The sequence below is a fragment of the Furipterus horrens genome, unplaced genomic scaffold (genome assembly GCF_987537825.1).
Source record: "Furipterus horrens unplaced genomic scaffold, mFurHor1.1.pri manual_scaffold_3, whole genome shotgun sequence".
Taxonomy (NCBI): domain Eukaryota; kingdom Metazoa; phylum Chordata; class Mammalia; order Chiroptera; family Furipteridae; genus Furipterus; species Furipterus horrens.
This window is the reverse complement of record NW_028327173.1, coordinates 155,516,749-155,533,645: the sequence shown is the minus strand read 5'-3', so window position 1 is coordinate 155,533,645 and position 16,897 is coordinate 155,516,749. Positions and strand designations below refer to the sequence as shown.

General features: G+C 39.1%; 1 protein-coding gene across 3 annotated transcripts in view; it reads right to left on the bottom strand.

Moving 5' to 3' along the window:
* The window catches only part of USP8 (ubiquitin specific peptidase 8), a 56,867-nt gene that overhangs the window by 12,176 nt on the left and 27,794 nt on the right, over positions 1-16,897 (bottom strand). For all 3 annotated transcript variants that reach the window (XM_090270590.1, XM_090270592.1, XM_090270591.1), the window contains exons 8-11: positions 14,459-14,621; positions 12,675-12,819; positions 12,178-12,392; positions 8,038-8,595 (exon numbers count right to left, since the gene is read on the bottom strand). In XM_090270590.1, the coding sequence (XP_090126716.1) occupies positions 8,038-8,595; positions 12,178-12,392; positions 12,675-12,819; positions 14,459-14,621 (1,081 nt within the window). The remainder of the gene's footprint in view (positions 1-8,037; positions 8,596-12,177; positions 12,393-12,674; positions 12,820-14,458; positions 14,622-16,897) is intronic.

Genomic DNA, 16,897 nt, shown 5'->3' with positions numbered 1-16,897 from the left:
TAGATGCGCAGTCTGGTTTTCTCAGTGAGGCTGGAATTGTTCCACACTCGCCGGTTCAGTTTGGCCCTAACTGTGGCTGCCCTGGCGATTCTCCGGTTGACCTCCAAGTCAACTGACAGAGAGCTCGGGATGGTGGACCCGAGGTAAGTGAAGTCGTTGACAACCTCCAGGGTGTATCCGTCGATGGTGATGCATGGGGGAGTCCCCGTGCCTTGAGCCATAACGTTCGTCTTCGTCAGGCTGATGGCTAGTCCGAACTCCTTGCATGCGTGGGAAAGGCAAGTGACTAGCTGCTGGAGTCCCTCTTCGGAGTGTGATGTCAAGGCTGCATCGTCGGCGAAGAGCATCTCACGGATGAGCACCTCTTTGACTTTGGTCTTGGCTCGTAGATGGGCCAGGTTGTAGAGCTTGCCATCGGATCTGGTGTGAATGAAGACACCCTCGCTGCAGTCCTTAAAGGCGTATTGGAGGAGCATGGAGAAGAAGATTCCGAACAGCGTAGGCGCGAGGACGCAGCCCTGCTTTACTCCGCTGCTGACTGGGAAGGCCTCAGAGGTTGCGCCGTTGTAGGACACCGTGCTGTGCATGTTGTCGTGAAAGGACATGACCACAGCAAGCAGATGTGGTGGACAGCCAATCTTCCGTAGCAAGCTGAAGAGTCCGCTTCGACTGACCAGATCAAACGCCTTCGTGAGGTCGATAAAGGCGAGGTAGAGTGGTTTATGCTGCTCGTGACACTTCTCCTGCAGCTGGCGTAGGGAGAAGATCATGTCCACTGTTGATCGGCCAGCTCTGAATCCACACTGGGACTCTGGGTAGACGCGGGAAGGAAGGGTCTGCAGGCGGGCAAGAGCGACCCGGGCGAATACTTTGCCGACGACGCTGAGGAGAGAGATGCCCTGGTAGTTGTTGCAGTCGCTGCGGTCTCCTTTGTTCTTGTACATGGTGATAATGTTGGCGTCTCTCATATCCTGGGGGATGTAACCCTCCTTCCAGCAGAGACAGAGTAGATGGCGGAGCGGCTGTAGCAGGACTGGTTTCCCGCTCTTTAGGATTTCTGGAGGGATTCCGTCGCTTCCTGGTGCTTTCCCGCAAGTGAGGCGGTCGATGGCTTTGCCGAGCTCTGTCGCAGTAGGTGGGGTGTCTAGCTCCTCCATGACTGGTAGGTCTGGGATGGCGTTAAGAGCAGTGTCTGTTACGGTGTTCCTCGTTGCGTACAGCTCGAGGTAGTGCTCGGTCCACCGCCGCATTTGCTGTTCCTGGTCAGTGATGACCTCACCTGTCTTGGACTTAAGGGGGGCGATCTTGGAGGGGATTGGGCCTGTTGCCTTCTTGATACCCTCATACATTCCTCGTGCGTTGCCTATATCGGCGGCTTCCTGGATGGTTCTGCACAGGTTTAGCCAATAGGTGTTGGCACAGTGGCGGGCGGTCTTCTGGACTTTGCTCCTGGCAGCCCGTAGAGCTTGAAGTGTACTGGGAGTGGGCGTGGCCTTGTAAGCCAGTAGGGCCTTCCTCTTAGCCTCGATCACGGGTTCCATTTCTTCCCAGTGAGCCTCGTACCAGTCAGCGTTCTTCCGCTCTTTCTTCCCGTAAGCAATAATGGCGGAGTTGTATATGGCGTCGCGGAGACGTGGCCAATTGGATTCGATAATGTCATCTGCCGCCATTCCCTCGCCGAGTGCATCTTCCATCCTGTTGATGAATTGCTGGGTCTTAACTGGGTTGCTGGCACAACTGGTGTTGATGCGTGGGCGACCCTTCATCTTGGAGTGGTGCAACCTCTTCGGCATTATGCGCACCTTGCTTACCACGAGGGCATGGTCCGTGTCGCAGTCTGCACTGTGGTAGCTGCGGGTGAGGAGGGTGCTGCCAATATCCGTTCTTCTGGTGATGACGAGGTCAAGCTGGTGCCAGTGGCGGGAGCGGGGGTGCCTCCATGACACCTGGTGGATCTCTTTGCACTTGAAGAATGTGTTTGTCACGCACAGGCCGTGGTGACACAAAAGCTCAAGCAGTCGCTGACCATTCTCATTGATCTTTCCTCTCCCAAAGTTTCCGAGGCAGGTGGGCCAGGCCATGTGGTTGGCTCCTACTCTTGCGTTGAAGTCTCCAAGGAGATAAAGAGCGTTACTTCTGGGGATCTTGGATAATGCTTCGTCCAGTGCATGGTAGAACTGTTCTTTCTCTTCAGTGGTGGCGCAGAGGGTTGGGGCATACGCGCTAAGAATGCTGACTGGGCCGAAAGTTGTTGACAATCGGAGGGTAAGTAATCTCTCTGTGCCTCCTGTGGGTGGCTCTATGGAGTTAACAAGCATGTTCTTCACAGCGAAACCAACACCGTGCTGTCTTGGTTGGTCCGGAGACTTCCCTTGCCAGTAGAAGGTGTAGTTGGTTTCTCTGATAGTTCCGTTGTCAGCCAACCGGGTCTCCTGTAGAGCCGCAATGTCGATGTTTAGTCGTGCCAGTTCCCTGTCGATGACGGCGGCTTTCCTGGCACCACTGATCCACGGAAGGTCTGCAGTAAGTCCGGGACACATGGTCCTGATGTTCCAGCTAGCGAGGCGAAGAGCTGGAGGCTTCTTCGCCTACCCATAAACTACATATATAAAATATAAAATTATTCCATTTATATGAAATGTCCAGGAGACAAATCTATGGAGAGAGTAGTGGTTGCTGGGGCCTGAGAGTAGAAAGAGGGAGTGACTGCAATTGGGCACAGAGATCTTTTTCAGCTTGATGGAAATGTCCTAAAACTGGATTGAATGAATAACTGTTTCACAACTCTGAACTGAAATCACTGAATTGTACACTAAACTGGTGGGTGAATTTTATGGTATACATATTATACTTAAATAAAGCTCTTAAAAACAAAGGTAAAGATGTCTCAGAAAAGGCCTAAAAATTTCAAAAATTGTGATAAAATATATATAAATTTTACCATCTTAACCATTTTTAAGTGTACAGTTAGGTGGCATAAGTATATTCACACTTTTGTGCAACTAATCTCCAGAACTCTCTTCATCTTGCAAAACTGAAACTATACTCATTTAAACAACTGCCCACTCCCTCTATCTCTGGACCCCTGGCAATCGCCACTCTAATTCCTGTCTTCATGAATTTGATGACTCTAGGTACACTATATAAATAGAATCATACAGTTTTTGTCCTGTAGTGACTGGGTTATTTCTCTTAGCATAACATCCTCAAGATTTATCCATGTTGTAGCATGTGTAAGAATTTCCTTCCTTTTTAAGGCTGAGTAATACTCCATTGTTTGTACACACCACATTTCTAAATATATTCATCTGTTGATGGATACATAGGTTGCTTCCATCTTTTAACTACTGTGAATAATACTGCTATGAAAATGAATGTATAAATATCTCTTTGAGGCCCTCAATTCTTTTGGGTATATATCCAGAAGCAAATTGCTGGATCATATGAGGCCTAAGTATTTTTTAATTTCATAAAATGAATATATTATATTGTTATACTTTAAATAGGAAGCATATAATCATGTAAAAACAAACACAAATCAGTTACCAAAGGTAGCAAAGATTCCCTCAGAGAGTATAAGATGGAGAACGAATGATATGGTAACAATAGCCACATGATTATAATCCATGCTCTTCCTCCCACATAAGGAACTACTTAATTTATTTCTTTCAATATCTTCTGTATTCTCTCTAAAAGTTCTAGTCTTTAGAATTCCACTTTCTGGCTGTCCTTTAATCTTAACATGATGTAAAATTATTAAAATTTCAGAAGGAAAGAAAACTCTTTAATTTCCCCCCAATATACACCTATCACTAGTTAATATAAATAAATCCATTAGACTGGAAATGTAAAAGGAGAAAAAAGTGTGAGGCCTCTGAAAACTATGTAAACTTTAAAAAATTTACAGAATCTCTTTTTTTAACTATATTTTATTGTGTTGTTACAGTAGTTCCTATTTTTTCCCCTTTGCTCCCCTCTGCCCAGTAACCCCTTCCCTTCAGCAATCCCACCCCCCTTAGTTCATGTCCATGGGTAGTGCATAGAAGTTCTTTGGCTTCACCCTTTCCTATATTATTAACTTCACTCTATTTTGTACCAACCGATTATGCTTCTTAGTCCTTGCACCATTTCCCCATTTCTCCCCTCCCCCTTCCCAGCTGATAACCCTCCAAATGATCCCCCATACCTATGATTCTGTTCCTATTCTAGTTTGCTTAGTTGGATTTTGTTTTTATTTTTTAGATTCACTTGTTGATAGTTGTGAGTTTGTTGTCATTTTAGTGTTCATAGTTTGGATCTTCTTTTTCTTAAGTAAGTCCCTTTGACATTTTATATAATAATGGCTTGGTGATGATGAACTCCTTTAGCTTCACCTTATCTGTGAAGCATTTCATCTGCCCTTCCATTCCAAATGATAGCTTTGCTGGATAGAGTAATCCTGGTTGCAGGTTGCTTTTCATCACATTGAATACTTCTTGCCAGTCCCTTCCTGCCTGTAAAGTGTCCTCTGAGAAATCCTATAGGCATCCCCCTGTAGGCAACTCTCCTCCTGTCTCTTGCTGCCCCCAGGACTCTGTCTTTATCTTTCACCTTTGGCATCTTTCATGATGCTACCTGGTGTTGTCCCCTCCGGGTCCAGCTCGCCCGGGACCCTCCGAGCTTCCCGGAACTGTATGTCCATCTCCTTCGCAAAATTTGGAAGCTTTCCTCATTTTGCATCGGTTGACTGTTTTTTTCTTCATTACATTCCAAATCATTGATTTGAACCCCGGTTTCCTTCCCTTCACCATTGGTTTTGTGTGGATTTTCCTTCGTTTCACTTAGCATAGCCTTCACTTCTTCTCTTATGCGTTTGCCGTACTCAAGCATATCTGTCAAGTCTGTGAGCATCTTTATCACCAGTGTTTTAAATTCTGCGTCTGTTAGGTTGTCTATCTCCATCTGTGAGGGTGGCTATCTCCTCGTTGCTTAGTTCTCCCACTGGAACCTTGATCCGTTTCCCCTTTTGGGCCATACTTCTCTGTCTCCTCATTCTGATAGGCTACTGTGTTTGTTTGCTTCTGCGTCCCAGGTAGAGCTGTCGCTCCTATTATGTTGTAAGGGGCGAAGTCTTAGGGATTCGTCAGTACAGGGCGACCTGTTTCACCACACTGTGGCGTTGTATGTGGGGAGGGGTCCAAGAGGGAACAATGCCGTCGTTCTAGCACTTGTCCCTTTTCCAGGTACCTCTCCCACTTCCACGCCGGACTGGCGCCCCTCTAGCTGCGATGTTCTAGGACCATGGGGGCCCTTTGAAGAAGTGGACTCTGCTGAGACTGGCAGTTTATGCCTCAACCCCAACCCCCACTGGTCTGCCCAGCCAGAAGCAATGAGACTTGATTTTCCCTGGTGCTGGGACCGTGGGCTGCGAGGTCTGGTGAGGAGCTGGAAACTCTCCCCAGGTGTCCCTCCTGACTTTTAAAAATGTATGACTGCGCTTTCCGCCGGCCTGCTGCTGCCACCACACCATGTCCTCTCTGCCCCAGCTCTGCCCCTCTTACCTGTCTAGATGAGTATTTCCCTTTATATCTTTGTTTGCTGAACTTCCATGCAGTTCGATTTTCTGGAACTTCTGGTTGTTTCTAGTTCTGAGGCACTTGTATTCCTTCTCAATTATGGAGGGAGATGCAGGGTGTCTGTCTATGCTTACATTTTGGTCAGAAGTCCTCGAAAACTATGTAATTTTATTGTCAAAGTAGATTCTTTTAAATTAAAGGTGGTAGAGCCCATGTGGGATTTCCTAATACTAAAGCTAAAGAACTAAAAAACTTTGATAAATTAGTAGGCAAAAAAAAATAATGCAAGTTAGAGTGGGTTGTGAAGCACTGATTTATAATCCATGGTGAAGTACAAGATGCTGATTATTAGTGTAACTTGCCATGGCCTTTTTTCAATACTATGCTTTTATTTAAATCTCATATGATTTTGGTTATCTTGAAAGTAATCATGTATCAAAAAATAATGTATTCCAGAGAATAAAGAGATTATAGAATTTTATAGCAATACAAAAGAATAGAGTAATATTCAAAAGTACAAAATCCTATTTTATATCCTCTTGGAAGTTATCATAGTTTCTTTAAAAAATTCACTTTTATAGTACATTTAAAAATAACTACAATAAAAAAAAAGCTAAAAAATGTGTACTAACTTTAATAAAATATATTCCAAAATAAATTACATATTTTGCTCACTTTTAAAAGGAGCATACAGTGAATGCAATCTTAATTTTTTTTCAATTTGTTATAAGAAAAATCAAACATTATACATGATAATCCCCGAGTTATTCAGATGTGTACGGATATTTGGCACCTATACTGAATGACCTCAGAAATATAAATGCTTTAAGTTCTTATGACTGCCTCTAAGTATAGCAAGATGGAAAGGAAGTGACTTTGGAATCTCACTGCATATGTGATCTTAGGCAAATTACTTAACTTCTAAGCTTAAATTCATTTGTAAATTGAATACTTCATGGAACCCTGGCTGGTTTGGCTCAGTGGATTGAGCGTCGGCCTGCGAGCTAAGTGTCGCTGGTTCGATCTTCCAGTCAGGGCACATCAGAGAAGGAAAACTCTGACTCCAAAAAACCTCCGCTGCCTTGCGGCATACCTCTTCAGGGGAAAGGCTAAGGGAGTAAACCCCGACAGAAAATCCGGAGCCGGAGTCCCTAAGGCGGTTTGACGTTGTAGTCAACACCGGCAACTCCTGCGGCGCACCTGAAGCCAAGCTGTATTGACTCCGTCTTTCCCTTGGATCCTTCAGCTGCGAAGAGAGGGGGGGTCTGCTGCATGGGCAACAGCAGACCCTCCATATCACCCTGCCCAGGCTCTGTAGCTTCAGCTTCACTGGAGAGGACACTCCAGCGTCATCGCAAGATGTCGATTCAACACAGGAGGAGACAGATACCGTGTCACTCCCGAGTCGGACTGCACAGCCATTCTCGGCGGTGCAGATAGACTCTTAAGAAGCTACACCATCGTCTCTCGAGACGGACGGCTGCCGACTTCATGGAGTTGTCATTAGGAGGAATAAGTAAGATGATGTAGCGAAAATACTAGCATATAATAAATACAAAGTGAATAATATTTAAGTTGTGAGAACTCATAAGTTCTGATTGTCCTATGAATAAAGTATTAGTACATGGGCTTCATTTCCCTAATTCTGGGTGTTTAGAAAGGTTTTTGTATTGCAGCTACATTTTTGATAGCTAAGGTTACCAGGTAAGTGTTCCCTGGAAACATGAGGCATTAATAAAAATTGTCATATTTAGTGTATGTCTGAACTGCTGCTTGAGAAGTACAGAAATTAATTATATGCAAATATGGTATTTCACCCTCCATCAAAAGTAATTTTCACATTACCAAGAATGTATTTCCATTTACATGTATATAACAGAGCTATAACTATTCCTGCTATTATAAAGACTTACTTAGGGTTCAAAAGGGAAAGGCATTGTTAATTGCATAATAGAGGAAAAAAATCAACAAAAAATAATAGATAAAAAATTGACAAAAAGTAGTTACAAAAATCAATTTTGGGGGATAGCCCAGGGCAGAGAAAAGGAACATTAATTGAGTTATTGCCAATATTTTTGATTATATGAACAAACAAACAAAATGACAGACCTGTTACTAATTTTGGACGTATTCTAAGCAAATACAAACTATCACATAAATATTGAGCACCCAATTCCTCCACACTGAAAGAAAGACAATATTTTACTCTAGTCTTTTGATGATCATACATCAAAAATAAAAAGAATGTACTATTCATTTCAATTATGAAAAACATGTTGCATTTCACAAACATGAAGAGCAATTTCATTCCCAACCAATCAAAGAAGAGTACGTGAGCAAATGTAGATGGATCAGTGCAAATTTATAATCCTCTAGAAAACTACTTAAAATGTCTGCTCTGTTTATGGAATGCTACCGGTTTCATGTTTTTATGTTCATTTTATTTCACTTACTCGGCGATTTACAGTTTGTTTCTGCTTACCTTGCCTGAACTTGAATCTCCTGCCATGGGGGCAGGGGGCACATCAGGGGTTGGACACCTTTTCCCTTTATCCTCCACAGATTTCTTGGCATCGGCAGTTTCGTGTTCACTTTTACTTTGTCTTTTTACTCCTGTTATTTCTCGGCCCCTCTTTGCTGAGGTTCCTTTATCTTCTTTCTTGGCCTGTTCGCTTTCTCTCTTTTCCATTTCTTCTTTTGCCTTTTGTTGCTTCTCTGTGATTTCATTTTCTTCAGCTTCCTGTTTCTTTCTGGCTTTTTGTTCCTGTTCTTCTCGCCTCAGTTTCTCTTTCTGTTCCTCTTGCTGTCTTTCTCGAAGTTCTTTTTCTTGTTTGTTTTTCTCCATTAAAAGAGCAGTTTCTGCATGAACACGTGCTTTTTCTTCATCCGTTAACATGGCAGCTGGAGGGGGAAGTACTGGCTTTGTGGAACGATCAGGAACAACTTTTTCATTCGAAGACTGTTGCTCATGATCTGTACTTTCAGATTTTATTCTATGATCTTCAGGCAATTTGACTGCCGGTTTTTTAGTACGATCAATCTATAAAACAAAAAAACAGAACAAAACATACTTTTGTCAAAATCCAGGAACTCAGTTCTTGAAATCAAGTTGTGATAAAAGAACCACTGTGTAAAGACAACATCTGCCAGACTATCTATTTATAAATTACCCAATGTCAACATTTTTCATAAGGCACTGGCACTTATTTCCTCTTGATTCCACACATTCAATACACTCTGATGTGTTCTGAATAGGGAAGAGTTCATTACAAGACATAAAACCTAGACCTGAGCATACCTAGCCTTAAGTTCCATTTCCACCTATTCAACTGCCTACTCAGTAACTCCATGGTGGCGTCTCATGTATATACCACAAACCTATAGGACCAAAATTGAAATCCACCATCTCCCCCCGCAAACATGGTTGTCTCCTGGATATAACCAACATCTAAACAGCTCAAACTAGAAAACTGAGTCTCCTATGTTTTCCCCTGCCCTTATGCAGTCTGATGATTTTCCTCCTGTATCTGTCCCTCCATCTCCAGTAGCAACATCCAAGTCCATGCCAACATTCTTTCTACACAGCTTCTCTTGCCTCCCTTCTAATCTATTTCTCCACAATGTGGCCAGAGTAATCATTTGAAAACACAAATGTTACCATGTTCCTCACCTATTTAAAACCCTACTTTAAATAACTACTCACTATACTCAGATTACATCTAAAATCTTTACCATGGTGGTCTCACTGCTGCCTCTCTCTCCAATCTCCTCTCACACCATTCTATGCACCAGCCATCCTTTCCTATTTGCTTAAAATTTTTATTGAATTTATGGGGGTTACATTGGTTAATAAAATTATATAGGTTTCAGATGTACAATTCTATAATACGTCATCTGCATATTGTATTATGTGTTCACCACCTCAAGCAAAGTCTTCTTCCATCACCATTTTATCCCGTTTAACCTCTTCTCATATTTTCTTCTTTGCTTAATCCCGTCACCATTTCTGCCCAGCTTCCCCAGCATCCCTTCCCTCTGACAACTGTCAGTCTGTTCTCTGTATCTATAGGTCTGTTCATTAAGTTTACTTTGTTCATTAGATTCCACATATAAGTGAGATCATATGATATTTGTCTTCCTCTGACTGGCTTATTTCATTTAGCATAATACTTCCCAGATCCAGCTATAAATCCCTTTAAAAATTTTTCTTCCTCAAAGATGATATGCTCCTTTCCCAACTCAAGCCCCTTCCTATCAGCTGTTCATCTAGATTAATTACCACCACCACATTAAATCTTGGTGTAAACATCTCTCCCTTAGAAAAGACTTTCCGGATTCCTAAAACGAGCCAAGTCCCCTAATATGCACCCTCTTAATACCCTATTCTTTTCCCTAATAGTACTTCCTGGAATCCTGATGAAATCACTGTAATTATTTAAAAGCTTCTTCCCTCCTAGAATATAAATTCCAAGAGGGTAGAGATTGTGCTGGACATTTAATAAATAAATATATTGCTGTGAGAATGAATAAAATATTCCTGTGATAAGATCATAAATACACCAGGCGATGGAAGAAAAATACCTTATACTATCACCTATTACAGGTGACTAATGAACAATACAAACAAACAAGCAAAACTGAACCAGAGAATACAACAAGGATGTCAGCCTGTTAAACCAAGCACGCTGTTGTCTGGGACAGCCAACTGACCTGGAGTCTGCACAATCCTTCCCCATGTGGGAAGGCCACCCTCCCCTCCACACCCCCACTCTTATTAGGGATTTCTGGACCCAAGGGTAGGTAGGACGATGACCATGTCCAGCTTGAAGCAGCTGGAGGAGCACAAGACCTTCGCCCATTGTCCTTTGTAAGATTGTAAAGGGTCTTAAATCTGAGAGGGAGGGATTGTTATAAAAAATTAATCAATCCTTATATATATATATATAAAATATATATATTTTAAGGATGAAGGGTGAAGCTAGAGAGCTTGTATGCACAACCCATGGACATGAACTGGGGGAGGTGGGATTGCTGGGGCAGGGTGGGTACTGGGCGGGGGGGAGCAAAGTGGAAAAAATTGAAACTATTTAACAATATAATCAATAAAATATACTTAAAAGAAGATCATAAATACAAGTTGAGAAGTAAACTATCTAAATTCCTGATTTAAGGAATTAAATGTTTATTATTCCAGTTTAATTGCAAATTTGACCTACAAAATTGTTAGAAGCAATGCTGGCATCATTTTTTAAGAAGACATTTTACTGAAAATGAGAACTTACAAGAATATCTGCCAATATCAACCTGCATAGTGTTCTTAAAAAATTAATTGTATGTTTTTCCTCTAGAATACAATACCATAGGAAGAAGTTAGTGAAGGAAAGTATCATTTCTTTGTTCCTCACTTCTCTTTTTTTTCCTTTCACTTAAAAAAAAAAAATCTATTTTCCCCTCTTGTTTTCTGCATTTGAGAAGGAAGTGGGAAGAACCACTATGAAGATGAGGTTAACTAGAAAAGGTTGGATAGAAACCAAAATAAATGTTTCCATCCACATTTTGGTAACCCAATCCATTTTTCCTTAATCTTAAAAGCATAGCTACGATCATGTTACTTTCAAGTTTAAAATTCTTTAAAGGGTTTCCTTGAGCCTACAGGATAAAATTCCAATCTGATCCAAGTCTCTCTTGATGACTCTTGTCTATCTTTCCAATCTTATCTACTATCAGCCACCATTCTTCAACAGAGAGCTGTGTCCAAACATGTCAAAACTCCTCACTGGTCTCAGAGCATGCTCTGAACCTTTAGCCATACAATTTTCTACTGTCTTTTCCATTCTCAAATTTTACTGAACTCTTAAAGCCCAAATAAAAACTCCATAAAGACCTCTGATACCCTCAGTCAAAATTTGTCTCCTTGCTCTTTGCTCCAGTAACTATTAGAGCAATTATGATATTATGCCCTATGCTATGGCTAATTTTGTACAAGTCTCTCCTTCTAATAATCAGACAGAATCCATGGTTTAATTATATAAATGCTAAAAAAAATCTTATTGAAAAATGCTAGGGGAGAATTAACTTTTCCTTACAAAAAATCTAAAGAAGAAAAAAATGCTGCAAATTTTTATTGTAACATCTTGGTTATTTAAAAATTTTTAGATAATTATTGTTAAAACATGTCTCTTATTTATGTGTCAAATTCTAAGGAAACAGAACTAAAGTATTGTTTCAAAACCAAAATACTGGCATTACATATTTATCATCTGTAAGCCAAACAATATGGGAAAATATTATGAATTAAATAGCACACACCCTCCCCCAAACTTGAAAGTGTTCAAGTTCACTATGGTAATAATATAATCTTTTATTGGCATTGACTGTAGTAAATAAGACTGCCAGCTGGGTTTAAAAACCCTTCGCATTATCTATTCTGTTGTGGCAACAGAACATAATTATAATGAAAATATTTTATAGCAAAAAAACTACCAAAACATATAGATTTTTCTCATTGATATTTTTCTTTCTAAAATATTCAAGGTTATATATAAAACTTCATTTCTAGCCTATATAGTTAATATAATATTAACAGAAAAGAGAATAAATTAAAAGAAAATCAAGAACATACCTGTGGAAAATTCTTTACAATAGGCACTGGCTGAATTATGGGTGAAACACCAGACTTAGCAATTGGTTCAACTGGAGCTGACAGAGTCAATGGTCTCATTCTCTCATCTTGATCATCTATCAATTCTATATTTTCATCTACTTCTATAGCAGGTGGCATTTGTACAGCAGGTTTAGAAGGAACTGGTTCTTCCAGTGAGGGATAAGTAAAATCCACTAAAATCCCAAAAAGAATAATAATAAATTGAAAGAAGAGCAAATCCCATAAACAGTACTGACATATCTCATGCATGTTATATGTGGATAGTTATATGTAAACTAAATGAGGTGACAACAGTCTTAAAGAATTAAAACTTTAACTTCCAGGCTATGTACATCTTGGATTTTTTATGCCTGAGAACCAATGCACACACAACCAAGAACATTATCCTGAGAACATAGACAATTTCAAGTTTATTTTACTGAAGCAACTGTAGACAAAAATTTTCACATACATACATGAGATAGACACCTCTTCAGTCTTGCCTCGTGTGGGTGGAATGACTTTAGCATTTGTGGTGTACTGGGGATAACAAAGGAGCCAGTTTTCATAACCTCCTTCTAAAACCAAAGGCTCATTGCGCAGGACAGTTTTACTTTCCCACTATAAAATAAGGAAATAATGTTTTTAATATGGCAGCTAAAAACACGACAAACCTGAATTCTAAAATTGCTCTCTTGAAGATTCATCTTCTAAATGGTAAAAAAATGAGTTGAACTAAAAATTCAATATTAAATAAAACAAATGGATAGATCAGGTTTTTACAACCACATAGAAGAAAAATAAGTTTATACAAAATAAAAATCACCCAAAACCTTACAACCCAGAGATACAATTTTTAACATTTCAGAGTTTATCCTTAGTTTTCTACAGAGATATACTTTTTAAACTTCATTTTAACAAAACACTGAAACTTTTATGATGCTGCTTTTCTCTTTTTAGACTCTCTTTTATTAATAAAAATACCTACTAATGCTTTTTCCTAGTAGTTCACTGTTTCATTCAACACATTTAAGTGTATCTTTGACCAATTTGGAGTCTAGTGTGGTCTAAGAAATAAGGTAGAGATCCTCTTTTTCTTTTTTTTTAACTTATTGGATAGCCTGCTGTCCCCAAACCATTCATTTCGATCCATCTTTTCCTCACTGATTTGTTACGTCACCTTTATCATAAACTAAATTTTCAAATATCTTAGGATAAACTTAATGAAATTGCTCCTTTTGTAGGTCAAAACTAGGTAAACATTGGCAGTTTCATATAGCATCCTATCCTTGTGTATATTCCAGATTCCCTATTTTAAAGCATGAACTGTTTCAAGGCTTTTAAGACTGCCCTCCTGGAAGGCAATGTTACCTCAACCCTACCAGCAGACTGAGTTTTATCCTTATCACATTCTCACCAGCATTCAATGCCATCATTGTTAAATTATTAAACAAATTAAATGGAGTATTTTTGGCCTTGGCCAGGTAGCTCAGTTGGCTGGAGTGTCACCCCAATATGCCAGAGTTGCAGGTTCAATCCCCAGTCAGGCCACATATAAGAATCAACCAATGAATGTATAAATAAGTGGAATAACAGATTGATGTCTCTATCTCCCTCTCTCTCTCAAATCAATAAATAAAATCAAAATAAACAGTATTTTTATCTTGGTTAATTAGATCAGTAAAAATGGCACTATTTTAATTTGCATTTCTCTGATTACTAGTAAAGCTGACCATTTTTATCACTTATCTCCTTTTCTGTTTATGTCTGTGCCCACTATTTATTTTATCATTGTATCTTAAGTACTTTTCTTATTGACTTATAAAAGCTCTTTGGATTTTAGGTAGCCTTAAATCACTGCTGTATTTGTTGCAAATATCTTTCTGTTTGTCTTCTGCCTTCTGATTTTATGGTATTTTTTCACACTTAAGTTTTCATTTTATGAAGTCAAATCTATTAATCTTTTTTTCCTTAGTGACTTCTTTCTTTGTCTTTGTCTCATAATCTAAGTCTTAAAGAAAAAAAAACAAAACAAAACCTTTTCGCAACTATTTCTGAAAATTCTAACATCTGCCTTTATATAGAAAAGTTAACTCTTATTTGGTAATTCAAAATCAGTCTTTTAAACCGCCCCCCCACCCCAAAATCTACAACTAAAGCAAAACGAATTTCTTGTCCTTAAGATAAACTAGTCAACATACCTTTCTATCAACCAGAGAAGGCTTGCAATTATAATAAACTAACAAGAAAACTTGCTAACCTTGAAAAGTGCATCTTTCAGACTCCGTAGAGTTGTTCCAAGTTGTAAATCTTTTGTAGAACTAAACCAGTCAAGAAGTACCACATAATCCACATTCCCTCTCTTCTTCCATGTGTCTTTAGAGTCATCTGGGAGGTTTGCTTCAATCCAACTAGCAGTGACTCTGAAATATATTAACATATGTATTAGGCAAAAGTAGGCAATTGGTCTTAATATACTAATATAAGACAATGAGTTTTGTTCTAGTCTGTATCACACCATAGCAAACTTTAAGACAGACAGATTCCTTTCTAAGGTCAGACTGTATGCTAAGATATTAAATATCCTAAAATGCTTAACAACTGCATAAAATTGGCATATATTTTAGTAGAGAGTAAAAGAAGTAGGAACAATTTTGACCCTTTACAAAAACAGGGGGGTGACCTAAACTGAAAATAGAGGAACTCCTCTGAGCATCTCTCTAAGTCAAGTGTAAACAATTGGGGGATCACCTGGGTAACATTTCAGTTCTCTTATACATGTATACAGATAATTGATAGTTAATCAAATACCCAACTATTTACTTAACCCACATATAGCGTTTACTATTCTAAACACTAGATTCTGAATCTCACTGACTTCCTCACAATACTATAAAGTAGGCATTGTTATCCCCATTTTATAGATGGGGAAACTGAGGCACAAAGAGATTAAGTCATTTTTCCCAAGGTTACAGCTGTCAAGTAAAGCCAGAATTCAAATTTGGGCAATCTGGTACATGTCTACATTCTTAGCTGCTTTGTTGTGTTGGCTCGTACATCATCAACTGTGAATCTTATCAACTCTATCTTAAAGCTTGCTGTTCATCTCCTCTCTTGCTCACAGAAAAGCTGAAGTTCTTCCTAAGGTCCTTAGAATAGACCTGCCACACGGCTCCTCCCCCAAATTCTATTATCTCAATGTCCTCATCACTATGTACTTCTTATTCATAAGTAAAACTAAGTGGTTTAGATTGTTTTTTAAAAATCCTGTACACAATAATGTTGTTTACTGTACCTAACAGAATATAAAGACAAAAAAAGAAATATAAAACACTGCCTCATAATAATTCTCACCTGATATATTGAGATTAGAAGGATGCTTAGTCAACCAAGAATGAGGAAAATGGAAATGTGATATTCTTAAGGACTATTCCTGACTGCAGGGATATATTTGCCTAAATACTTTTTATCTAAAAACCCAAGATTAGTATTCTGCAGAAAACATTTTGGAAAACAATAGCATCAACCAGTATTTCCCAAAGTTCACTCTTTCCTGTATTATCTTCACACATTGCTGCAACTTTGCTCTATTATTTAATATTTTAATTAATCAGAAGTGATCCTTTACTTAAATAAATTTAACAGGAAAATGTATATTCCTATATACATGGAAAAACAGCTTCATATCCAATAAAGGATAATCCTAAAAATAAATAAAATAGATCAATAAATAATGCTATATTCACATAAGAGAGCACCATATAGCAATAAGAATAAACAAACTACAAGTGCACACAATAATATAGATAACTCTCACAAACATTAGGTTGAGTACAAAAAGCCAGATATAAAGACTGTAGATTGTATGGTTCCATTTATATAAACTACAAAAACAGACAAAAACTAATCTACTCTGTTAGAAGTGGTGGTTCCCTGGGTGGGGTGTGTGTGTGGGGGATATGGGCGGTAACTAACAGGTGGCACATGAGGGGCTTCTGCAGTGATGATGTTGCTGTTTCTTGGTCCAGATACTAACTAAATTGGAACATTCAGTTTTTGAAAACTCACTGAGCTAAATACTTACGTAAGCATTCTTACTGTTAAAACTTAAAAATAGACAATGAAGAAGTACAGTAATCACCATCACCTCGCTGTGGCTACTGCTGCCTACAGAAAGCTCTGAGGCCTGCTTTCTGGTAAGAAAGATTAAGCAAGTATTAAAAAGGAATGCTAGCCCCAAACTGAACTTCTTTTAACTAATTCAGGACTGAAACAGAAATTAAAGAGGAATACTTTTCTTGGTATGCAATTCATTGTTCTTAGTCTTCAACCTAAACTCATCTTGAGTTCCACAATAGTCCAAATCTCACATTTTGGGAAATGATTAAGCTGACCGGGAATATATTCATACCTACTTGATTAGACTAAGCACTTGAATCTCATATTTAAATAGTGTACTACTTACTAATCCATTTAGTGGTTTAGGGTAGAGAAATAACAGAGGGAATGGCAGAGGCCACCTTGTTTTGTAAAAAAGTAATCATCAACCTAAACTGTTCAATTAAGAATAGAGAGATGGATACAGAGATTAGACAGATAGGTAGCGTATTTAGGTGGCGTATTTACAATGCATGCTATTTTTCAGGTCAAACATTTAGCAAACATCTGAAATGCACCAAATATTAGGCAAATTTTATTA